Source organism: Palaemon carinicauda, chromosome 2, assembly GCF_036898095.1.
Source record: "Palaemon carinicauda isolate YSFRI2023 chromosome 2, ASM3689809v2, whole genome shotgun sequence".
Classification (NCBI taxonomy): domain Eukaryota; kingdom Metazoa; phylum Arthropoda; class Malacostraca; order Decapoda; family Palaemonidae; genus Palaemon; species Palaemon carinicauda.
This window is the reverse complement of record NC_090726.1, coordinates 106,111,303-106,137,022: the sequence shown is the minus strand read 5'-3', so window position 1 is coordinate 106,137,022 and position 25,720 is coordinate 106,111,303. Positions and strand designations below refer to the sequence as shown.

Genomic DNA, 25,720 nt, shown 5'->3' with positions numbered 1-25,720 from the left:
CTAAGGCCCCCTTCCTTATCAAGGCTTCAACATCTGGGGGGTGGAAGCTGTTCGAGGTTGTGCACCTCTACAATTAAAACAAGTACTAAGTACTCCAAATCCAACACCAGCATCAGATTTGGAGCCATCAGTATATAAAAAAGTCGATCCGTGTTCTACAACATGTGCCATAAAAAGAGATCTTGATTCCAAGTCAGTCATATTCTTCTCAACTCCAACAAAGTATTTACAAAAAGATAACTCGGGTAATTTCCATGGAGACATTGATGAAACCTTAAATGGAAGCACCTTAATTCTAATTATATCAAGACGGTTTAATAATTGTTTCACACGAAAGCCATAAGGTTGAAGAGATTTCGGGTGCAGCTCAAAGTATGTTGAGTGCCTTACAAGGCTTGCAGTCGGAAAGGCTAAAGAATTAGGGAGTCTTTACAATCTAACCCAATACCGATTAATGGAAGACATTCGGTACAGGTCTACAATCCAGCATTGACAAGAAGACTTGTAATAGGTGAGGTTCTAAACGCTCCAGTGGACAATCTAATACCAGCATGATGTATTGAATCTAATATTTTTAACCGGCTTGGGTTGGCTGAGGAGTATAATTCACATCCATAACTAATTTTAGAAAAAATCAATAGCTTGTATAATTTTAAAATGGTATTGTGGTCTGCCCCCATGATGTATGGACAATACTTTTAAAAGATTCAAAGCCACAAGACATTTAGCTTTAAACGCTTTTAAGTGAGAAACCTATGTAAGCCTACAATCAAATATCAAACAAATATTTAGCTTCACTTACACATGGGAACCTTTGACCTTTAAGTATATATCCGGGTCTGGACGTACTCCCCGGATACGAAAGGTAGGGACAATAGTAGTTTTACTTGTCGAGAATTTAAATCCATTCATATCGGCCCACTGGATAATTTTGTCAATTTAGAGTTGTATTTTTCTCTCAACCATTGCCATTCTAGCTCCAGCAAATGATATGGAGAGATCATCCACAAATAATGTTGAGAGAACATCCTGGTGAATGACTGAGGATATCCCATTAATTGCTGGTGCAATCAGGGTTACACTCAGCACACTACCCCCGAGGAACTCCTTTTTCCTGGCATTTACTCTCTGATAGTTTCCCCAACTCTTACTTGAAAAACTATGTGAAAGAAATGACAGAATAAATAGTGGTAGCTCTCCTCTTAATCCAAACTCATGAATTCTTTTAAGTATACCATATCTCCATGTGGTATCATATGCTTTTTAAAAAGACTGTCACATAGTGCTGTTTGGAAGCAAAGGCTTCACAAATAGGAGACTTAAGTCGTATCAACACATGAAGTCGTTGAGCGCATTTTTCTGAACCCACATTGAATGGGTGATAAAATACCCTTCTTTTCAAGGTACCACATCAACCTTGCATTGACCATCTTCTCCATGATTTTACTTAAACAAAATGTCAATGCAACTGGCATATAATTTGCTGCTAAAAACTTGTCCTTACTGAGTTTTAAAACAGCTAATATAATGGCTAGTTCCCAAACATTTGGATAACTATGACCATGCCATATTCTATTAATAATGCTTAAAATAAATAACTTTGTATTAAAATGTACGTGTTTAATCATTGCATATGGAATTCCATCGGGTCCAGGGGCTGTATTGTTACACGTAGCAAGTACAGAATCAAATTCTCTTTCAGTAAAAGGAGAATTGTATGACTCTTCCTTTCTTGTTGTGAAAATGATTAGGCAGGGCATTGCTAACTTCGGTTGCTCCAGTCATATACTGACCATTTACCCTTAACACTGGTGGTGGGTTTGGGGTGAATTTGCCAGCTATATTTTTCACTTTCCTCCACACAGATGATGTTGGTGTTCTACTGTTGAAGGAGGAAACAATTGACAACTAAGACTGGCGTCTAGCTTCTTTCATGGCACAACGGAACTGTGCTATACATTTTTTGTATAATACTAAATTCTCCTCAGTACAGCACCTGCACAATAGAGTTAAAGACTTTCTTGTGGCTCTGTGCAGGGCAGTTAGTTCTGATGACCACCAAGGGACTGATCGTCGTTTGAATATCGCTGTTGTTTTAGGAATGGAATTGGCTCCTGCTGTGTGAAGAGTTCCATCAAGTGAGTCTATGACATCAACATCACTTTCAAACTGTTCTGCATTTCCTTCAATTTCACTTAGCTCCCGAAATCTATCCCAGTCCGCCTTATCAAGATTCCATCGTGGCAATCTCTGTAAAGGTGGACCATTGTTGGTGTTTATAATAATTGGTGCATGACATAATATTACTCCTTGCGTTTGCCAAAACATCACCCCATAAAGGATGTCTACTATCAAGATCTCCTAGTAAGAGAAAAGGTTGTGGGAGTTGTTTAATCACCTCTACTATATAGCACAGATCTACTCAGGTTGAAAGTGGGGTGCGAAATGCATTTGACACTATGACCATCCAATGTTGTGTGTGTTTTCAATCTTTCACCTTGTATTGGGAGTGTGTCTATCAAGAGATTTCCATTTCCCTAGGGAAGAATTTTTGGCTGACCTCCACATATAGCAACCATTTCCCTGTTAGCTTTAAAAACATTTACACGTTCATGTGTTCCACTTTCGAATTCTAAAATAAAAAAAATTCACATAATTCACTACTTCATATTTTTCTGTACTGTCATGATTTCTCACTCTCTCTCTCTTCTTCTCTAGCGTTTTCTATCATTCTTCACATGACGTGAATAAGGTTTAAATGTTACGATATTAGAACACGAGTTGGAGCTGTCTGTACCGGGGTCCATGTTTGTATTTTCCAGGTCGTCAACAGAGGGGTTGGTTTTTTGGAAAAGGCAAGCCGGATTATCCACCTCTTATCGGAGGATGTCAGTTCTCCTATCCCATGTGGCCCAACACGAGAGAAGGCTTCAGCGGGGACCAGTCTTCTATTAGAGAGGGGCTGCCTCTCAAGGTGGGTGTACACTGGTCAATGGGGGTGGTTAGCCCCTCCCACCGGCGACTCCAATGCCTGGCGTCACCCATTAACCGCAAATATGGGCGACTTAAAACCGGATCACTGGAGCCCGACTCTTAACAGACTTGGTCTGCACTCAATGGGGTCTGCCAGAGGGTGATGGCTCCTAAATTGGTACAGGTTGAGATGGAATGCCGTCCATCCCACACAGTGCCAAATCCAAAGAAGCAGCCAAAGTATAATCAAACAAGCCAAAGTCGTCAACAAGTTCAAGCCCAAAGGAAGAGATGGGAGAATAAAAGAAAAAACCAAAAGGAAAAGAGAAAGTGCTGACTGATTTAGTTGGATCAGCAATTGGGCCTCTGAAGTTCAGTGAGAAAGCAGTTCTCATTGTTCATTAGAGCCCAGATGCTAATCACTAAGTCCCCCTATCCTCGTCAAGGCTTTAGCATCTGGGGGATGGGAGTTGTTGAATAACTTCTATTAAATTATCATACAAAATGTTATCATTTGGAGGCAAGTAAAGTGAGCAGATTGTATATTTTCTCCCTATATCTATTTGTACAACCACTGCCTGCAGAGGGGTACAGATAGGCAAGGATATTTGGGGAACATCTCAATGAATGTATATAAGACTCCCCCCCCCCCTCCCTGCTCGTTGATCGTATGGTGTCCAACAGCTAACATACTCTCAAGGACAAGGAGTATTAGCACTGAGCTTGGTCTCCTGTAGACATACAATTACAGGGAAGTGCTCATGAATGAGAGTTTAAGTTCCTAATATTTTGCCCTTATACCCTGACAATCCCATTGCAAATTGGAGGAAAAACTATGGTTTATTTTTTGGAAGACACCTTGGATGAAGTCTTCCCAATGACAATCTTTGATCTACCACTACTTTCCGGTGGTTTCTCTAGAGAGGATATCTTGATTTATTGGTTTTTTTTTTTTTCTTTTTTTGTGTGTGTTCTTTTGATCTAATTGTTGAGGTGGATGGTGGACCTCAACTTGAATTTTCTATTTATTTAAGTTGTCTTCCAGTTGATCAGAAACATTACCAGAGAAGACATCATATTTTTTTTGAAGTCATGAATTTAATGTTTCTTATTGTAAGAGGACAGAGAGATGGAGGTCTCTCTCATTTTTTACTAAAAGGTCATGATCTATAAGGTTTTTGCACCTTCCCCACGACAGGAGCACCAGGTAAATTGGTTTCAAGTGGAACCTCCATCAAATCACGCAAGGACACAGCCTGAGAGAGCTTTGTACTATAGTTTATAATCTTTAAGTATTTGTTTTGATTTTTTCACCCTTTCTAGATATCTATTTTCAATAGGACTTCCATCTTATTTAACTACATTCATATCTTCATGCTAGAAGTGGGGATACTACTTTTGTCAATGTGCTTTGGCAAGTTTTTCTTCAAAACAAGTGAAAAGGGTTACCTTGGTCTTATCTGTTTTTCAAGTACTCTTTAAAGAGCCTCTTTTAATGTAACTCTTTCCATGGTCCTAATGGCCTGAATTTCTATTTCAAAAATAAACTTAACACAACCTTTAGATGTACCTGGGTGTGCTTCCCCACAATGTATACAATTTGGATCTTCTGTACATGTTCTATAACTACTTTTTCCATAGTTGGCACAAACAGCTGTCTTATCATTTAGTTTTTCTTTGCACTTCTGACTTAAATGGCTATACATTTGGCAATGATAACATCGCAATGGTGAAGGGATGTATGGTTTCACCTTCAAAGATAGCCAACCAGCTTAACATTATGTCGTCTGCATTGATCAATGTTACATCAAATTAGCAAAAGGAATACCGTATTTCCCGTGTGATAAGACGCAACAAGTGGTAAATTAGCAAGGCAGTTTTAGAAAAAAAAAAATTCAGAATTTTGAAAATTTCTAAGCACAAGTCCATAGTCAGCGACTCTAGCGTGATTATTGTCTTGCCCAGAAACTTTTCTTAATTTAAGTGAATTATGAAATGTTTAAGTTAATATTAATTAGCTATATGCTGATTATCCCAATTTTATTACATATTCATAGAAGAAACCACTACAGCAGTCGTATTTTCCACCACAACTACACGTTTAGTCAGTGAGTTTGGTGTTTCAAGTGTTGTTTACATGAAAGCAGCGTTGCCAAAGGTGCATAAAATTTTGGTAAAGAGGTAAAATTCTAGTACTATTTCTATTTCGAAAATTCCACATATAGCCTATAAATTTTCACACAAATGTAATTATTGATTAAAGAAATCTAGACATTCTTTCAGGTGGAATAATTTTTTTACTGTTTATGTGATTCTAGGTCTAGTTACTATTCTGCAAATTGGTAATACTGCAATCAACAAACAGAAGTTTTTTCCAAGGTTGTATTAAGAAAACGTCTGTTTGTATTATTTTGTAACCCAGGCAACAAAGTCATTATCAATATATTGCTTTATTACAAAATATCAACAAAGTATAAGAAAATAGATATATACTGCATAAACAACTAATATGTCATAGCGTTGTCTGCTACGAGACCATGTATTGGCATGTTTCCTTGTAAAAGGGGATTAGCGAGTCATCAGCTGATAAAAAAAAAAGCTACTGTACTTCATTAGAGGAAGTGCAATATAAAAATAAATGAATTTATTACATATGAATGATAATTGTATCTTGTCAGTTTTAGTGCTTTTATGTCAATAGTTGGGTGTTTGAGGGGTGTAAAACTCCCTTATACAACTTTTTTTCAAGTGTTAAGACGCAGAGTAATTTTGGGGGGCACGGAAAATACGGTAAGTTGTTCACCAACTCTCTATCTCATTCCAACTACTTTTACTACTCCTTTACTTTTCAGTTCATCCTCAATTTCTTTGTCCTCTATATCTAGCAATTCTGAACCATATACCATACCCCTACTCTGTTTGAAAATAGGGTGCAAAAAGCATTTTACACTATGACCATCCAATATTGAAAGTGTTTATAATCTTTTGCTGCGTATTTGGGATAGTGTCTCTATCCAGAGACGTCCAATTCCCTGGGGAAGAATTTTTGGCTGCCCTCCATATACGTTCACTATTTCCCTATTAGCTTTAAAAACATTCACCTTTTCATGTCTCCCACTTACAAAATCTAAAATAAAAAAAAAATTCTTAATTCACTACTTCATAGTGGCCAGGTAATACTTCTGCTTTTCTACATTTTTCTGTCGTGATATTTCTTATTCTCTCTCATCTTCTCTAGTGTTTTCTTATAATCATTCTTTGCATGACATAAATATGGTTTTAACGTTACAATAGTAGAACCCGAGTTGGAGTAGTCTGTACTGAGGTCCATGTTAGTATTTTTCAAGTAGTCAACAGAGGGGTTGGTTTGTATACGAGAAGCAAGGCAGGTTATCCACCTCTTAACGGAGGATGTCAGTCCTCCTATCCCATGTGGCCCAACATGAGAAGAGGCTTCAGCAGGGACCAGTCCTCAATTAGAGAGAGGACGCCTCTCTCTTTAGGTGGGCGTACACTGGTCAATTGGGGTAGTTAGCCCCTCCCACCGACGACTCCAATACCTGGCGTCACCCATTACCCGCAAATATGGGTGACTTAAAACCGGATCACTGGAGCCTGACTCATAATAGACTAAGTCTGCACCCAATGGGGTCTGCCAGAGGGTGATGGCGTCTACATTTGTACAGGTTGAGATGGTATGCCATTCATCCCACCCTGTGCCAAATCCAAATAAGCAGTCAAGCCAAAGTTGTCAACAAGTTCATGCTCAAGAGGAATAGAGAAGAGACTAAAAGAAATAACCAAAAAGAGAGACAGTTCTGACTAATTTAGTTGGATCAACAATTGGGCACCAATGTCCAGTGGGAAAGCAGTTCCCACCGTTCATCAGAGCCCAGCTGCTAATCCCTAAGCCACATCCTCATCAAGGCTTCAGCATCTGGGGAGGTCTATAGAGTGATCTAGAGGCAAGACTAGTAGTGGCTGGTTAAGGATTTCATAATACCTTCAGTAAGTGATGACAGGTGGCAGGAGGAGTTTGAAGGCGGCGTTGGTGCAAAGGGAGGAAGACGAACCAGTCGCCTGGGACAGCCTTCTGCTTGGCACTCATCAACCCTTTTGACCAGGGTAAGGCTGCACTGGCCCTGAGGGGTCTGAGTGCCATAGAATTGGTCTAGGACAGTATTCTTGCCATCCAGAGGGGTAGCTGATATATCTGGGAGCTTATTGATGGTTTGGATGCAGGTTTAAACCTGCCAGAAGGCATGTTCTGTCTCCTTTCGCTCCACTGAAATCATTTTAGGGCTAGCAGTAGCTGGCAAAATGTCCTCCTCAATCATTCTGCTCTCGCACTTCTAAGCTCTCATCCACAGGAGCCTGGAATGGATCAAGGTCGTCATCAAGATCGAGGGTGGACTGGGCAATTCCCGAGGATGTTCTCTGTTCTCGCTAAGTCTTCATTCAAGATATGGGTGGCCTGGCCATGGAATTTGGGATCGTAAATAAATCCTCCGGCTCTCTGGGTTCCTCCATCAGTGTAGGCCTTGTGGCTTCCACTGATCTGCGGGAAAGAAGTCATTCCATAGGGGCAGGAACATTGTCCCACTGAGAAGGGCGAGGAGCCTCCCTTGGCACTATCTCGGCTGGGGCTAAGCGTAACGAGTCAGTATAGGAAATTGTCCAGTCCTATTTGGAAGGAGAAGGTCGAATTCCCTTTGGGTCTTGTGAGGACTTTAACTGTGAGGGACTCCTCTGAGGTTCTGGAAGCCTCTCTTCCCTGGCTCTCTTGCAAGGAAGGATGTTCTCCTTACGTGAAGGAACCGCCGTAGCAGTGTCCTTCAAGTTAGCCCTAAGATCAACCGGGGGAGAGGAGCTTGGGAAAAGAGGAGGCAACAGGGGAATCCTGGGAGTTCCACCTAAGGACTGAGAGTGGGGACAGACCCCTGTAACATATTGCCGCATTACGTTAAATACTGCCTTAAGCCATGGGGGAGTCGCAGGCTCACGATGAGCTGGGAAGCAGGTCCAATGAGGGGCGAACATCCTATGTTTAGGTGTCATAGGTACCTTAGCCGTCTTACCTAAGGGTAAGATCGGCACAGGCCTTCCCATCAGGAGAGGAACTGGGCGTTGTCGTGTAGATGACAGGTACTTTTGGGGAGGTGGAGGCCCGAGAGATTAGTGACTCTCTCTCTTAGCCGGAGGATTACCCTGGGAAGGGGAAAACTCCTGCAGCCAAAAGAAGATGGAATTTCATCTGGGGATGAGGGTACCTCTGGAGCTGGACGAGATGGTTTTCGCAAGGTTGATAATTCACGCGACCTATCTCTGTGTCTCTGCCACGACACGAGGAGCTCCGTCACGCGACGCTGAGAGACATTGCTTAGTCAAGCGACGCTGCCACGCAACGAGACATTCCTCAGTTATGCGACACTTTCACATTACACGACTCTTAGTCTTCCACGCAACGAGGAGAGAGAGCGAGCAAGAGGTGGAAAGCCAGAGGGATGAGTTAAATTGGTGCATGAAACCAATTCGTGCAACTCCGAGAGGCCGTCGTGACGAGAACCCGAGGGAACTCCATGACCGATTCCTGAGGAGGGATGGTATCTTTCAAAAATTGTGCCTCGTGGAACCCTAGGGTTCACGGGACGAGATCCCGAAGGGTCTGCAGGGAAACGAGAGCCCAAAGGCTCATCGTTACACAGGTCACGCGAGTCTGAAGGATTCGCCATGTGAAACCTGCGTTTAAGCGCGACAAGGGTAATGAATGCCAACCGGTAAAACGCTACTCCCGTTGCGAGAGCCCAGAAGCTCAGCACAACTGGAACCAGGGAATTCCGTACAGCGAGAACCCGAAGGTTCAACATGGCAAGGACCCAAAGGTCCTTCATTGTCTCAAGAGCCTGAAGGCGCAACGTAACGGGAAACCGAAGGTCCCAAGTTGCGAGAGCTCACATGCTCTCAGCAACGGGGGTCCAAAGGCTCCTGCTCACGCAGAACAACACCGTGTTGGTCACAAGACCACGGAGGGTCAACGTGGCCAGAACCGTAAGGTTCAAAATGACGTCTAATAACAGCTCTAGGAGGAGAACATCAAGGTTGAAGAGAGGTCACAAAATTCTCAAAACAGCAAACCTTGAGAGAGGAATGTCCAGCAGGCTCCTCCTGAAGGGGTCTGCATCAGCTCGAAAGCCGTCTAACCGGGGAGGGAGACTTGTTCACCCGTAGGAGTACCAGGATCAACAACAGCTTTTAACTCTGCTCTTAGAGGAGAAGTAAAAGTCTCTCAGTGCAAACACTGGGATGATTAGCTGCCATCGCCGCTGGTGGATCAGCAACATCCTCTACGTAAGTAATTGGCGACCAAAAATCTGACTGATGGGAAGCAGCACCTGCGCCCACAGGAGGAGGAACCTCCGCGAAGGAAAGAGACAACAGTCTCCTCTCCACTCCCCTCTGAAGTGGGTCAAAGAGAACCTCCTTCGAGGGGAGGCCACCAATGCCCAGTGATGGCCATAAAGATAAGTCAGTAATGTTGGTGCTAGGACAATTCGGTCCTGGACAGTTCGGTCCCGGACAGTTCGGTACTAGGACAATTCGGTACCAGGACAATTCGGTACCAGGACAAATCGGTACCAGGACAATTCGGTACCAGGACAATTCGGTACCAGGACAATTCGGTACCAGGACAAATCGGTACCAGGACAATTCGGTACCAGGACAATTCGGTACCAGGCTTCTCATTTTTTAAAATCAGGAAAATATGATATTTCTATATTACATATTATGAATTATTTATATTTAATATCACCTCACTACCTAACTACTTAGTTTGGTTATTCACTAGTTGTTCACAAATAACATAAACAATCCACCTAACTATTTTATTACCAAACGATTACTTTGGTTATTCCCTTAGTTTAAAAAAAATATATAAAAAGAAAACGACTTTATTAGTTTCTTTATTCCAGACTTTTTAGTCTAGTTTCACCCCATCATTCACACAATGGAGTCTTGCAACTGCATACAGTCGGAAAAAGGAAATTAGTTGAAAAGGAAAACTACGTGTACCAATAACATAAATGCTGATGGTACGAAGATATATTGGCGTTGTGAAAGGCGGACTTGCAAAGCATGGCTTCACTCAGATGTTAATTTTCATGCGCTCAAATATATTGGAAAACAAATTCATAGCACAACTGCAGCTGAAGTGAGTGCAAAAGTTGCTACTGCAAATACCAAGGAGGGCCAATCACAAGTCAAACATCTTCTCGTTCAATTCTAACAGAAAAACTAGGAAATTTAAATGAGTGCGCACTTACTGATATAACGAAACTAGCTCATATTAGTCGAAATATGAGACGATGGAGAAATATAATCAAGCAGAAAGAATGCAGTTCCTTAAAGCAATTGCTCATAATATTAAAGTTTGAATTTATTATATACAGTACTTATAACGACAAGAAATGTATAGTTTTTACTCTTTTATTTCATATACATACTTTTAACATAAGAAATGTATGGTTTTTACAGTTTCATTTTTTATATAATAAAGAAACAAAAAATGTTTTTTTTTTTTTAATTTATCGCACAAACAAGGATAAATCAAATGGACTTTTTTGATATCTATACTAACAAAAGCAAAAATTTTCTTTTTAAAAGTAATGCTTAGAACTGATAGGAATTTTAGAAACGATAAAAATTGGAAAAATACTGTTTTTCCATATTATAAGAATTAATTGGTACCGAATTGTCCTGGTACCGAATTGTCCGGGACCGAATTGTCCAGGGCCGAATTGTCCGGGACCGAATTGTCCGGACACCAGTAATGTTACAGGCGCCCACTGCTGGAAGGGGCGGGCCCGACTCACTGAGGAGGTCAACACCATCCCTCGCACCGCAAGGTTGACCTGGAGTTACAGGGCCTGTGCTGCTACTCGGCAGTTCTTCAGAAAGAACCAGCAGAGCAGCAGCTTCAGGAAGAGACTGGTGTTTCTTCGACTTCAAGGAAGACCCCGAAGGCGAAGAATCACACTTGCACTTCTTCTTCCATTGCCCAAACCTCTCCCACTGGGAGGCAGATCACTCCCTACACTCTTCACAGGTGTCGTACTGTGAACACCGGCAGGCCCGACAAGTTGGACACAGCAGGTGGTGGTCCGTCTCAAGGGTGGACATGAAGGTACCGCAAGTGCGGCCTTTGGAATTTGGACAAGTATGCATAGGACATTGCATTCACACGCGCACACAAACTGAGAATGACAAAGCCATTATCAAAACCAATAAACGGGAGAGAGCAGGCTGTATGACTGTCCCTACCGAGCCAAGAAAGCAAAGTGGTTACTCAACCTATGCGTGTGAGTGAGCATGGTAGTCAGGCTATCCCATCCCTGCCCGCTAGCTAGCGGGTGTTGTAGTTATCCCTCACTGAAAATTATCACGGCTAGTTCAGCTTCGCCAAAAACAATATACCAAATAGAAATAGTGGAGTGTTTGTGTGTGTGCTGGAACAAACTAAAATTTGAGAGCCAGAAAGAGTAAGCGTGTGTTGCTTGCAGCAGGTGTCAAAAGTGAGTGTCTAGCCTACTTTTAAGTAGGCAGGAATTACACCTGTGGGTAGTTATAACTACATCACTGAAGTTTTAATAGCTGTTCCAGCTTTGCTACAGTTATATTCCTATTAAAGAACCAAGGTTTGTCTTCTTGTAGGAACAAATGCCATTTACAGTAAAAGAACTTTAATACTTCCACTCTTTTCAACTTGAACACCCACCTTAAATCGTTTATCTTGAAGCACCTTCTTGATGGCAACGAGTTCCCCTGTTTCACACAGCTTTGCTTGGAATACAACACCGAAACTGCCATTACCAATGACTTTTGTGTCCATATAAGAGACCTCCTGCGGTCTGTCCGAACCCTGGCCAGGAGTGGCAATAACTGTTGTGATTTTGTTGCCATCTTTACCTGGAACAGTAAAATACTATTTGATTATTAACTTTCTAGAACAATTGACTGCAATGAATCAATACACATTAAGGAACAAACACTGAATAGCAAGCTTCTATTATGTTATTTTTTATCTAGGAACCCTATTGTTTAAATAATCCTTTTTAATAAAAAGTGTCATCGCACTAACTTACTTTTAATATCATTTTTAATAAGATCATAATTGCTTAGTCACTATAAAGCATAGAAAAACAATTACCAAGGATATATAAATATCAGGTATGTGGGGACCTAAGTCTCGCTGACAAGTCATCCAAATTCTTACAGTCACTTACATAGCTGGAGAGGAGTTTTTCGTAGTTTTCAATTTGATTTTTTCTTCAAAATAAACATACAATGAATAATAATTTTAGAACAAAATTGGTATTCAAGGCTTTGGCTCTGGCACAGTTAAACTCCACCTCAGGACAAAATGCAGTTAATATGACAAATTTTAAGTACAGTGATACCTCGGTAGTCGAACGACTCTATACTCGAACAATTCGGAGTTCGACCAAAATTTTCGAGAAATTTTTGCTGCGGTGCTCGACCAAAAATTCGGTACTCGACCAGCCGAACACGTGACGACCGCATGGGCTTTGTGATGATCGCGCCATCTCGGCCACTCTCGCTTGTTCGGGAAGCATCAGTTCTCTCGAGAGCGTCACTCAGACAACGCGCGATCAGCATTCGTTGTGATTTAGTGATTTTCAGTGCTTTTAATTGCTTTTTTAGCTTTCATAATGAGTCCCAAGAAAGTAATGAGTGTTAAGGGGAAGGAGAAGAGGAAAACAGTGCGAACAACGATCGAGTTGAAGAAGGAAATTATAGCGAAATATGAGAATGGTGTACGAGTGTCCGATTTAGCGGTAGAATACGGAATGGCGAAGTCGACCATTTCTACGTTTTTAAAGCATAAAGAAATGATTAAGAAGGCGAATGTTGCAACGGGAGTTACGGCGGTAACTAAGCAAAGGCCACAAGTGATTGAGGAGATGGAAAAGTTGCTTTTAATATTTATTAAAGAAAAACAGTTGGCCGGGGAAAGTGTTAGTGAAGCGTTCATTTGTGAAAAAGCGTTGCATATCTATGAAGAATTAGTGAAGAAAAGTCCGAGTACCAGTGAAAGTGATTCATTTACATTTAAAGCGAGCAGGGGTTGGTTTGAAAAGTTTCGTAATAGAACAGGTATTCATCGTGTTACTAGGCATGGGGAGGCAGCTAGTTCGGATCAAATTGCAGCCGATAAATACGTGGGGGAATTCGATCGGTACATAAATGAACAAAATTTGATCGCACAACAAGTCTTTAATTGTGATGAGACTGGGTTATTTTGGAAGAAAATGCCAGCCAATACGTACATTACCAAGGACGAGACGAAGATGCCAGGTCACAAGCCAATGAAAGATAGGCTAACATTGTTGCTGTGTGCAAATGCAAGTGGCGATTGCAAGATCAAACCCTTGTTAGTGTACCACTCGGACAACCCCCGGGTGTTCAAACGAAATAATATTTGTAAAAGTGCACTACCAGTTATGTGGCGCTCGAACACTAAATCTTGGGTCACAAGACAATTCTTTACTGAGTGGATAAACGAAGTGTTTGCCCCCCAGGTTAAGGCTTACCTCATTGAAAAGAGCTTGCCAATGAAATGTCTTCTGGTTATGGACAATGCTCCTGCACATCCTCCAGGTCTCGAGGATGACTTGAAAGAAGAATACAGCTTTATCAAAATCAAATTCTTGCCCCCCAATACTACTCCCATACTCCAGCCCATGGACCAACAGGTCATTTCAAACTTCAAAAAACTCTATACCAAGGCCCTTTTCAGAAAGTGTTTTGAAGTGACCAGTGACACGAAGTTGACCCTAAAGGAATTCTGGAAGGAACACTTCAGCATCCTCAACTCTGTTAACATGATTGACCAAGCTTGGCGAGGTGTGACCTATAGGACATTGAACTCTGCCTGGCGTAAGCTGTGGCCATCATGTGTCACAGAGAGGGAGTTTGAAGGTTTCCAACCAGAGGCGGGTCCAAGCACTGCTACCCCTGTAATTTCTGATGACACTGATGTCGTTGAGGAAATTGTTGTCATGGGCAGGAGTTTGGGGCTTGAGGTCGACAAGGATGATATTGATGAGCTTGTAGAAAGCCATTCTACCGAGTTGACTGTGGAGGAATTGTTGCACCTGCAACAACAACAGCAGCAGGATCTGATTGTGGAGCAGGAATCTTCAGAAGAGGATGAGGTAAGGGAGGATGTTCCAAGTTCTCTCATCAATGAAATTTGTTCCAAGTGGGCAGATGTGCAGGCTTTTGCTGAAAAATACCACCCAGAAATTGCAGTAGCAAACCGGGCAGTGCATATGTTTAATGATAGTGTCATGTATCATTTTCGAAGAATACTGCAGAGGAGGAAGAAACAATTAACAATAGACCAGTTTTTCACAAAAGAAAAGAAAGCTGCTACATCAAAGCCTGTTTCTCCTCCAAAGAAGAGACAAAGAAGAGAAGAAACCCCTGAAATAGATCTGCCCACCCTTTCATTGGAGAGAGAAACAACTCCTGAAGGAGAACTACCCCGCCACATCATGGAAGGGGACTCTCCTTCCAAGCAGTAACCTCCCCCTTCCATCCTCTCCACATCCATCCCTGTATGCCATCGAACCGCTGCTCAAAGGTATGTTCACTACAGTACAGAAAATGGTTTAAAATTGTTTTATTTTAGTACAGTAAATGGTTTAAAATTGTTTTATAGGATTTTCTGACCAATTTCATACACATTTAGATAATTATTGTTGTTTAGGTACACGTTTTATTAATATTTTGGGCCTGTTCGAGTGCTTGGGAACGGAATAGAATATATACCATTATTTCTTATGGGGAAAAAAAATTCGGTACTCGAACAAATCGGAGGTCGAACACGGATCTCGAACGGATTATGGTCGAGTACCGAGGTATCACTGTAATTTGTATTTTTCCTAACAGTACTTACCTCGAACTACTTTCTTAGGAGTATCTGGGATTCTCCTCCCAACCGACCAGAACTTTGTGTAGTTTCCCCTATCTACGTTTTCTATAATGGGTCCCTCTGTAGTTGATGAATACGCGCCCTGAGGCGACCTGGGTCAGCGAAAGCACGTGGCCAGGTCTCGGTCACCAGTAAGTTTATGATAGATATGGTATCAAAGTCCAGTAAGACACTCGAGGAAGGATGGGTGGGCCTTAACCCGAAAGTAATTCGAGGTAAGTACTGTTAGGAAAAATACAAATTACTTAAAAATGATATTAATTTAAAATAAATTTTTGAATATACTTACCCGGTGAATATATATATAGCTGACGTCTCCGACGGTCGACAGATTCCAAAAACTCGCGAGCGATCGCCATGAAGGCTGCCGGGTGTGCCCACCAGCGCCGACTATCGGCCAGATACCGCACATACTTCTCCATAAGTTCAGTTCCTCTCAGTCCGTAGGGTCTCTATCGGGGAGGAAGGGAGGGCCTTTAATTATATATATTCACCGGGTAAGTATATTCAAAAATTTATTTTAAATTGAAAATATCATTTTTAAATATTAAACTTAGCCGGTGAATATATATATAGCTGATTCACACCCATGGTGGTGGGTAGAGACCAGTATTACTGTAAAATAATAAAGGCGTATATGCTCAAGAGTTTTTGACAAATATTCAAAAAACAAACTAAAGTATAGGTACCTGATAAGGAAGCTGACTCTGATGAATACTCATTAGTCCGCTATCCTTATGAAGCCCAGCGATCCTCTCAGGATGCTGAAAGACTTCTAGGAGCTGTTATAATCAGGGTGAACACCCCTACAACAGGACCTCATCAATACCCTTAATCTGGGCGCTCTCAAGAAACAATATTTTGACCACCCGCCAAATCAAAAGATTGCGAAAGACTTCTTAGTCTCCCGTACAACCCAAAACAAGATTAAAAATTTCAAGAGAAGATTAAAAGGATATTGGGATTAAGGGAATGTAGTGGTAGAACCTTCACCCACTACTGCACTCGCTGCTACGAATGGTCCCAACGTGTAGCAGTCCTCATAAAGAGTCTGGACATCTTTCAAGTAATATGAAGCGAACACCTACTTGCTTCTCCAAAAGGTCGCGTCCATAATACTTCTAAGGGATCTATTTTGTTTAAATGCTACTGAAGTTGCTACCGCTCTAACTTCATGATCCTTAACTTTAAGCAAATTACGATCCTTCTCACTTAAATGAGAGTGTGCCTCTCTAATCAATAGTCTAATAAAATAAGACAACGCATTCTTCGACATAGGCAAAGAGGGCTTTTTAACGGAGCACCATAAGGCCTCTGAAAAAACCTCACAGCAGTTTAGTTCTAGATAAATAAGACTAAGAGCTCTAACGGGGCACAGCACTCTTTCAACTTCATTCCCAACAATCTCAGATAGACTGGGAAGTTCAAACAATTTAGGCCATGGACGAGACGGAAGTTCATTTTTGGCCAAAAAACCAAGCTGAAGAGAGCATACTGCTTTATTAGCGGAGAAGCCGATATTCTTGCTAAAAGCATGTATCTCACTAACACTTTTTGCAGAAGCCAAGCTCACCAAGAAAAGTGTCTTGAGGGTAAGATCCTTCAGGGAGGCCGAACTTAACGGTTCAAACCTGTCTGACATAAGGAACTGCAGGACCACGTCCAAGTTCCAAGTAGGAGTAGAAATATGACGCTCCTTGGAAGTCTCGAAAGACTTAAGAAGGTCTTGAAGATCTTTGTTATTAGATAGATCCAAATTTCTATGCCTGAAAACAGAAGCTAACATGCTTCTGTAGCCTTTAATGGTAGATGCAGAAAGGGAGCGACCATTTCTCAGATAAAGCAGAAAATCTGCAATCTGCACTACAGAGGTACTGGAAGAGGAAATAGAGGAGGACTTGCACCAGTCTCTAAATACCTCCCATTTAGATAGATAAATCCTGATGGTAGAGGATCTTCTAGCCCTCGCGATCGCTCTAGCTGCCTCCTTCGAAATCCCTCGAGCTCTAGAGAGTCTTTCGATAGGCTGAAGGCAGGTAGACGAAGCGCGGGGAGGCTTTGATGAAATCTCTTTACATGAGGCTGACGCAGGAGATCCATCCGCAACGGTAGACTTCTTGGAATGTCTACTAGCCATAGAAGTACCTCTGTGAACCACTCAGTCGCGGGCCAGAGGGGAGCAACCAACGTCAACCTGGTCCCTTCGTAAGAGGCGAACTTCTGAAGAACCTTGTCTAGGATCTTGAATGGTGGGACCAGTCCAGCAGGAAAGCGTCTATGTGGGCTGCCTCTGGATCTGGAACTGGAGAGCAGTAAGTCGAGAACCTCTTTGTCAGTGAAGTCGCAAAAAGATCTATGGTGGGTTGACCCCATGTCATCCATAGCTTCTTGCACACAGTCTTGTGCAACGTCCACTCCATGGAGATGACTTGTCCTCTTCTGCTGAGGCAGTCCGCTAAGACATTCATTTCTCCTTGCACAAATCTTGTCAAAAGAGAGATGTTACTTGCCTTAAATGGAGTTCCTTCTGATCCGTGGACCAAAGACCCGAGCATTCCAGACTGTCCAGTGGCGCTCCCTAACCCAAATCCGATGCATCTGAATACAACACATGGTTTGGGTTCTTGATCGCAAGAGAAAGACCTTCTCGAAGTCTAATGTTGCTGTCCCACCAAGTCAGACATGTCTAGACTGAGTTGGAGATTGGGAAAGAGATACTCTCTAAGCCCTTCTCCTTGTTCCAATGGTTTAGGTGAAATTGGAGAGGGCAAAGGTTGAGTCTCCCCAGAGAGATAAACTGCTCCAGCGATGAAAGAGTTCCCACGAGGCTCGTTCAAACTCTTACAGAGCAACTGTTTTTCTCTTGCAAGTGACAGACTTTTAACAGAGCTTGTTCCATTCTTGTGGGAGACGAAAAGGCCCGAAAAATTCGACACTGTATCTCCATCCCAAAAAAAAGAATAGTCTGGGATGGAGTACTGTAAGTTACGACTTCTCTACGTTCACTATGAGACCTAGCTCCTTGGTTAGGTCTAATGTCCATTTGAGGTTCTCCAGACAGCGATTTAATGACGACGCCCTGATTAGCCAGTCGTCAAAATAAAGGGAGGCTCTGATCCCTGAAAAATGTAGAAAGCTTGCTACATTTTGCATGAGCCTTGTAAAAACAAGAGGAGCAGGACTGAGGCCGAAGCACAGTGCTCGAAATTGGTACACTACTTTCCCGTCCACAAACCTCAGATATTGTTGAAAGTTTGGATGAATCGGGATGTGGAAGTATGCATCTTGAAGGTCGAGAGAGACCATCCAGTCGCCTTCCCTTACTGCTGCCAAGACAGATTTGGTAGTCTTCATCGTGAACTTTGTCTTGACAATGAACACATTGAGTGCACTTACATCTTAAGTACTCCTGCAGTGAACGTGGCTGCCAGTTCATTGGAGCCATCCCTTATAGCCTTGTTCATGCATGACATAATTTGTACAGCAATACATTGTCAGCTGGAGAGACCTTCTTACTTAAGGCTCCCAGGGACCAATCCAAAAAATTAAATACAGTGATACCTCGGTAGTCGAACGACTCTATACTCGAACAATTCGGAGTTCGACCAAAATTTTCGAGAAATTTTTGCTGCGGTGCTCGACCAAAAATTCGGTACTCGACCAGCCGAACACGTGACGACCGCATGGGCTTTGTGATGATCGCGCCATCTCGGCCACTCTCGCTTGTTCGGGAAGCATCAGTTCTCTCGAGAGCGTCACTCAGACAACGCGCGATCAGCATTCGTTGTGATTTAGTGATTTTCAGTGCTTTTAATTGCTTTTTTAGCTTTCATAATGAGTCCCAAGAAAGTAATGAGTGTTAAGGGGAAGGAGAAGAGGAAAACAGTGCGAACAACGATCGAGTTGAAGAAGGAAATTATAGCGAAATATGAGAATGGTGTACGAGTGTCCGATTTAGCGGTAGAATACGGAATGGCGAAGTCGACCATTTCTACGTTTTTAAAGCATAAAGAAATGATTAAGAAGGCGAATGTTGCAACGGGAGTTACGGCGGTAACTAAGCAAAGGCCACAAGTGATTGAGGAGATGGAAAAGTTGCTTTTAATATTTATTAAAGAAAAACAGTTGGCCGGGGAAAGTGTTAGTGAAGCGTTCATTTGTGAAAAAGCGTTGCATATCTATGAAGAATTAGTGAAGAAAAGTCCGAGTACCAGTGAAAGTGATTCATTTACATTTAAAGCGAGCAGGGGTTGGTTTGAAAAGTTTCGTAATAGAACAGGTATTCATCGTGTTACTAGGCATGGGGAGGCAGCTAGTTCGGATCAAATTGCAGCCGATAAATACGTGGGGGAATTCGATCGGTACATAAATGAACAAAATTTGATCGCACAACAAGTCTTTAATTGTGATGAGACTGGGTTATTTTGGAAGAAAATGCCAGCCAATACGTACATTACCAAGGACGAGACGAAGATGCCAGGTCACAAGCCAATGAAAGATAGGCTAACATTGTTGCTGTGTGCAAATGCAAGTGGCGATTGCAAGATCAAACCCTTGTTAGTGTACCACTCGGACAACCCCCGGGTGTTCAAACGAAATAATATTTGTAAAAGTGCACTACCAGTTATGTGGCGCTCGAACACTAAATCTTGGGTCACAAGACAATTCTTTACTGAGTGGATAAACGAAGTGTTTGCCCCCCAGGTTAAGGCTTACCTCATTGAAAAGAGCTTGCCAATGAAATGTCTTCTGGTTATGGACAATGCTCCTGCACATCCTCCAGGTCTCGAGGATGACTTGAAAGAAGAATACAGCTTTATCAAAATCAAATTCTTGCCCCCCAATACTACTCCCATACTCCAGCCCATGGACCAACAGGTCATTTCAAACTTCAAAAAACTCTATACCAAGGCCCTTTTCAGAAAGTGTTTTGAAGTGACCAGTGACACGAAGTTGACCCTAAAGGAATTCTGGAAGGAACACTTCAGCATCCTCAACTCTGTTAACATGATTGACCAAGCTTGGCGAGGTGTGACCTATAGGACATTGAACTCTGCCTGGCGTAAGCTGTGGCCATCATGTGTCACAGAGAGGGAGTTTGAAGGTTTCCAACCAGAGGCGGGTCCAAGCACTGCTACCCCTGTAATTTCTGATGACACTGATGTCGTTGAGGAAATTGTTGTCATGGGCAGGAGTTTGGGGCTTGAGGTCGACAAGGATGATATTGATGAGCTTGTAGAAAGCCATTCTACCGAGTTGACTGTGGAGGAATTGTTGCACCTGCAACAACAACAGCAGCAGGATCTGATTGTGGAGCAGGAATCTTCAGAAGAGGATGAGGTAAGGGAGGATGTTCCAAGTTCTCTCATCAATGAAATTTGTTCCAAGTGGGCAGATGTGCAGGCTTTTGCTGAAAAATACCACCCAGAAATTGCAGTAGCAAACCGGGCAGTGCATATGTTTAATGATAGTGTCATGTATCATTTTCGAAGAATACTGCAGAGGAGGAAGAAACAATTAACAATAGACCAGTTTTTCACAAAAGAAAAGAAAGCTGCTACATCAAAGCCTGTTTCTCCTCCAAAGAAGAGACAAAGAAGAGAAGAAACCCCTGAAATAGATCTGCCCACCCTTTCATTGGAGAGAGAAACAACTCCTGAAGGAGAACTACCCCGCCACATCATGGAAGGGGACTCTCCTTCCAAGCAGTAACCTCCCCCTTCCATCCTCTCCACATCCATCCCTGTATGCCATCGAACCGCTGCTCAAAGGTATGTTCACTACAGTACAGAAAATGGTTTAAAATTGTTTTATTTTAGTACAGTAAATGGTTTAAAATTGTTTTATAGGATTTTCTGACCAATTTCATACACATTTAGATAATTATTGTTGTTTAGGTACACGTTTTATTAATATTTTGGGCCTGTTCGAGTGCTTGGGAACGGAATAGAATATATACCATTATTTCTTATGGGGAAAAAAAATTCGGTACTCGAACAAATCGGAGGTCGAACACGGATCTCGAACGGATTATGGTCGAGTACCGAGGTATCACTGTACTTCAAACGCTCGAAAAACTCCTTTCAGGAGATGGTCTAGCTCTGAAGCAGACCATAAAATCTTGGAGCGTCTCATGGCTAGACGACGAGGGGAGTCCACTAGGCTTAAGAAGTCTCCCTGGGCAGAGGCAGGTACTCCCAAGCCAAGAACTTCTCCTGTGTCACACCAGACGCTCGAGCGAGAAGCTAATTAAGGAGGAGGAAAAGCAAAAGCAGACTTTCCTAAACTTCTCCTGGATTCCAACCAGTCTCCCAGTAAGAGCATGGCTCTCTTGGAAGAACAAGAGAGAACTGACTTCGTAAATGTAGGAGTCGAAGAAAGTCATGCCAAGAGTAAACTCAGACGGCGGAGCAGCCGTTACAAAACGAGTAGGACAAAATTTCCCTAAAGAAATTCATAATTTTAAAAACAAGGGATTGTTGGACAACCCTAGGTTACTCCTCTTCTGAATGAATCCCCAAAGGTACATTAGTTGAAAGGTGGTCATCAACTTCTTCAGAAGGCACATCATCTGATAAATCTAAAGTCTTGCGAGAAGGAGATTTATATTCAGAATGACGTGAAGGAAAAGCCTGACAGGCTACATCAACTTGTATATGAACAGAAGTTAAAGTTGGAGGGTCGGTGTCACGTCGTGACTGCAGAGAATGTTATTCTACTACACGTCGTGACAGAAGTGACTGACGTTCAAACGTCACGTAGTAACAGTGGTGACTGCTGTTCGATGCAATATCGTGACTACGGTGACTGACCCTCGACGTCACGTCGTGTCTACGGTGTCTACCGCTCAAAGTCACATCGTGTCTGCGGTGTCTGCAGCTCAACATCACGCTGTGACTGCGGCTGACTGTCGATCAAAGTTACATCGAGATTTATGCTCCGCATCTCTTTTAACAGCAAAGCTGACACTAGGGATAACGTCAGCATGACGTAACAAAGCTCGTTTAGAAGGTTGAAGACCTGAATCACGTATCCCAGAACCGTGACGTACAAAAAGCAAAGGATCCTTTCGCACAGGAACAGGATCGTAAGCTTCTATTAAAGAAGAAAGCTTTAACAGCATATCTTGCAAAACACTTAACTTCGGATCAACCTGTGACTGCGGTGGCTGACGTTCAAACGTCACGTAGTAACAGCGATAACTGCTGTTCGATGCTATATCGTGACTACGGTGACTGACGCTCGACGTCACGTCGTGTCTACGGTGTCTACCGCTCAACGTCACGTCGAGTCTGCGGTGACTGCAGCTCAACGTCACGCTGCGCACTCTGAATAGATCGTGACGTCGGAAACGTCTGTACATGAACGTCATCGCTATGAACGGGCTCTCATGATGACTACAGCTAGGACGTTGAACTTGTTCTGAAGGAACTAATCAACGTTTCAACCGTCTTGAAACCTTACGCCAAGGTTTTTAAAGAGACGAATCATCGGAAGACGAGGAGAACTTCGTCTCTCCTGTCTTATGGTAAGGACGTGCTTAAAGAGCAACATCTGATACCTTTGAGGGAACGTCTGTTCGTTGGTTTACACCTCTCACTCCCTTAGGTCCTACGACATTCCTTCTCCCTGGGGTAGGGGAGCCTGAAAGAGGTCTCGGACTAGGCAAGTGACAAGCACGAACAAACAAACCCTCCGCAACACTAAACATGTTTTTCGCACTTTCTTCACTGACATTGCATTTTTTAATAATTTCACATTGGACATGAATAAAGCTGATTTCTACCTGAAGCACGCAATTCTCCCTTAAATCAAAAGGTTAGAGTTGCGAAATATGTCGTATAATGTAAGCTCATTAGTACAAAATGAAACACACATGCAAAAATTAATAAACACATACATATATGTGGAATAAAACGGAAATATATAAAGTTAAAAAGATCAGTGACTTGGGGGGAGACTAAAACTAAATCACTAAGGACTACGTTTTCAATCTCTCACCGTACAGTGCCTTGGGATGAGAATAAAAACTAGAACGTTTTATCCTCTCTCTCTCTCTCTCTCTCTCTCTCTCTCTCTCTCTCTCTCTCTCTCTCTCTCTCTCTCTCTCCCCGTACAGAGACTTGGGACGAGAGTAAATATCTGCGAGAATAAAGATTTGGATCGTTCCCTCTCTCTCTCTCTCTCGCTCTCTTGCCACTCACGAGAAAGGCTCACTCACTCTTCGTCAATAAAAAGGTTATTTGACTAAAGGAAAATACTAAAAGGACTAAGAAATTGAAAATTAACATGTTCCTTTAAATTAGTATTTAAAAAACTTCAATTTGTAAGAAGAATGAACAAAACGTCAAAAAGGATTTACTCTTTCTGCAAAGTGAAACCGTGATTCTCTCTTTCTCTATCGTAACGATAGAGTGCAAACTGCGTAGCATAAATAAACCAAACGTTAGTTCATCTTTGAAAACAGCACGAAGACTATTCAAAGAATAAATTTCTTAAAATATTTTCTAAAAATATTCATCTCATCAACCTAAACAAATATAAAAATTGAATGGGCTCAACGTTGTTTAACTTCGCTTTCCAAGTCCGTACCGCCTACAAAGAATAGGCATAGGTCGCTTCTAAACAAAAATATAAAATTTATCTCGGTGTTTAGTATAAATGGAAAGGGAATCGAAGAGGCCTAATAAAGGCGGGTGAGATATAAAATATATAGAGGTAAATCTATAAATATCAACAATAATTTATAAAGTGATAAAATATTTACTAAAAGCCTTTAACACACTTCCGTACACTGAGGGAAGGGTCGGCCATCTTTTCTCTATGGAAAATCCAGAGAGAGATTAAAAAAGCAAGGGTAAAAAAAAAAAATTTTCTCTCCTTTCAAAAGCATTTCTTTTGAAGATCGTATTGCTTGAGAATAATCCAACACGGCGAAAGCCATAAAACCATGAACAAGTACTTCACCAATCAGTAAAAACTTGAGGTTAAGCGCGAGCGGAACCAATGCTGTCACTACCACCGACAGAGAGAAACTGAACTTATGGAGAAGTATATGCGGTATCTGGCCGATAGTCGGCGCTGGTGGGCACACCCGGCAGCCTTCATGGCGATCGCTCGCGAGTTTTTGGAATCTGTCGACCGTCGGAGACGTAAGCTATATATATATTCACCGGCTAAGTTTAATATTTAAAATTTGTGATTTGTTCCAACACGGAGTACTTACCTCAAACTACTTTCTTAGGAGACATACTTTGAGAGGCGAGGGAGGTCTTACGGGCCGAGAGACCGGCTGGATAATGAAGATCGAACCTAGATAGGAGACTCGGTTCTTCTGACCCAAAACGGAATATGAGACTTAGGGAAAACTACGTAAAAAAACTATTTAGTATCCAAGTAACTCGCCTCTGTAAGGATCTCCGGACATGGGTGCTTCCATCTGAACATTTCCCACATGGTAGGGGTGAGGAATAAAGGGGAATGGAGGGGAAGCGGGAATAAGGGGGGAAAAGGTAAGGAAGAGCTTGGACTTATTTCCCATGGCTTCCCCGGGGCTACAACCTTAAATCTTTTGGAGCGCAGAAATGACCGGACCAATAGAGAAGCCGTCCAAAGACTTTCTAGTACAGTCCTTCAGGTAGTGGGCCGTAAAGGTGGACTGCCTGGACTATGTGCCTGCCTTCAGGATCTGGCCCACAGCCATGTTCTTCTCGAAGGCCAGCGAAGTGCTCAGGCCCCTAATATCATGCGGTCTCGGCTTACCCGGTAGGGTGACTCCGGTACTGTCGTAGGGTCTCATAATCACCTGCCGTAACCAGGAGACAGTATTCCTGGACACTGCTTTCTTCACCATGCCCGAGGAGACGAACAGACTCTTGATCCCAGGGCGAAGTCTGGCTGTCCTTTCCAGGTACTTTCTAACTGCCCTGACTGGGCACAGCACCAGATCCCTCGGGTTGTCCGATCGCGGAATCGCTGGCACCAAAAAACCCTCGAACCTAGGATCCCAGTAACCTGGGTTCTGCGTCTTGGCCGCAAAGTCGGGCGGAACTTGAAACTTAACTCTCGCCAACCTTTCGTGTGCGAGACCTCGTACGACAACCCATGGAATTCGCTCTCTCTCTTAGCCGATGCAAGGGCTAGAAGGAAGATCGTCTTGAGGGTGAGCTCTTTGTCTAGGATGTCCTTAGGGAGTTCAAAGGTTGGCTCAGACAAGGCCTTCAGAACTCTGGCCACGTCCCACTGGGGCACTCTAGAGGTACGGGGAGAACATGATTGCTCGAAGCTCTTAATGAGCATCGAGATTTGTCGGGAAGCTCCTAGATCAAGACCTTTGAGGAGGAAGACCTGGCCCACGGCTGCTCGGACACCTTTCATGGCCGGCATAGACATGCCTACGTCGTCTCTCAGATAGACTAGTAAGTCTGCTATTCTATGAATGGAGGCCTCCAACGGTCTTATGTTCTGTGAGGCGCACCATTTAGTAAACGTGGTCCATTTCGCTTGATACACTGCGACTGAGGAGCGTCTCAGGTAACCCGACATCCTTGTTGCGGTCTTCGACGAGTATCCTTCCTTCTTCAGGAGCCGCTCGATAACCTCCACGCACGTAGGCGGAGGGACCGAGGGTTTTCGTGAAACCTTTGGAAGTGTGGCTGGCGGAGGTGGTCTTCCCTGTCTGGAAGGGGCCACAGTGGGAGGTGCACCAGTTCCTTTAGGTCCGCGAACCAT

At 42.7% G+C, this 25,720-nt stretch overlaps 1 protein-coding gene across 3 annotated transcripts in view; it reads right to left on the bottom strand.

Moving 5' to 3' along the window:
• sgg (shaggy) overlaps positions 1-25,720 on the bottom strand; it is a 506,255-nt gene that overhangs the window by 387,132 nt on the left and 93,403 nt on the right. For all 3 annotated transcript variants that reach the window (XM_068357288.1, XM_068357297.1, XM_068357294.1), the window contains exon 2: positions 11,747-11,937. In XM_068357288.1, the coding sequence (XP_068213389.1) occupies positions 11,747-11,937 (191 nt within the window). The remainder of the gene's footprint in view (positions 1-11,746; positions 11,938-25,720) is intronic.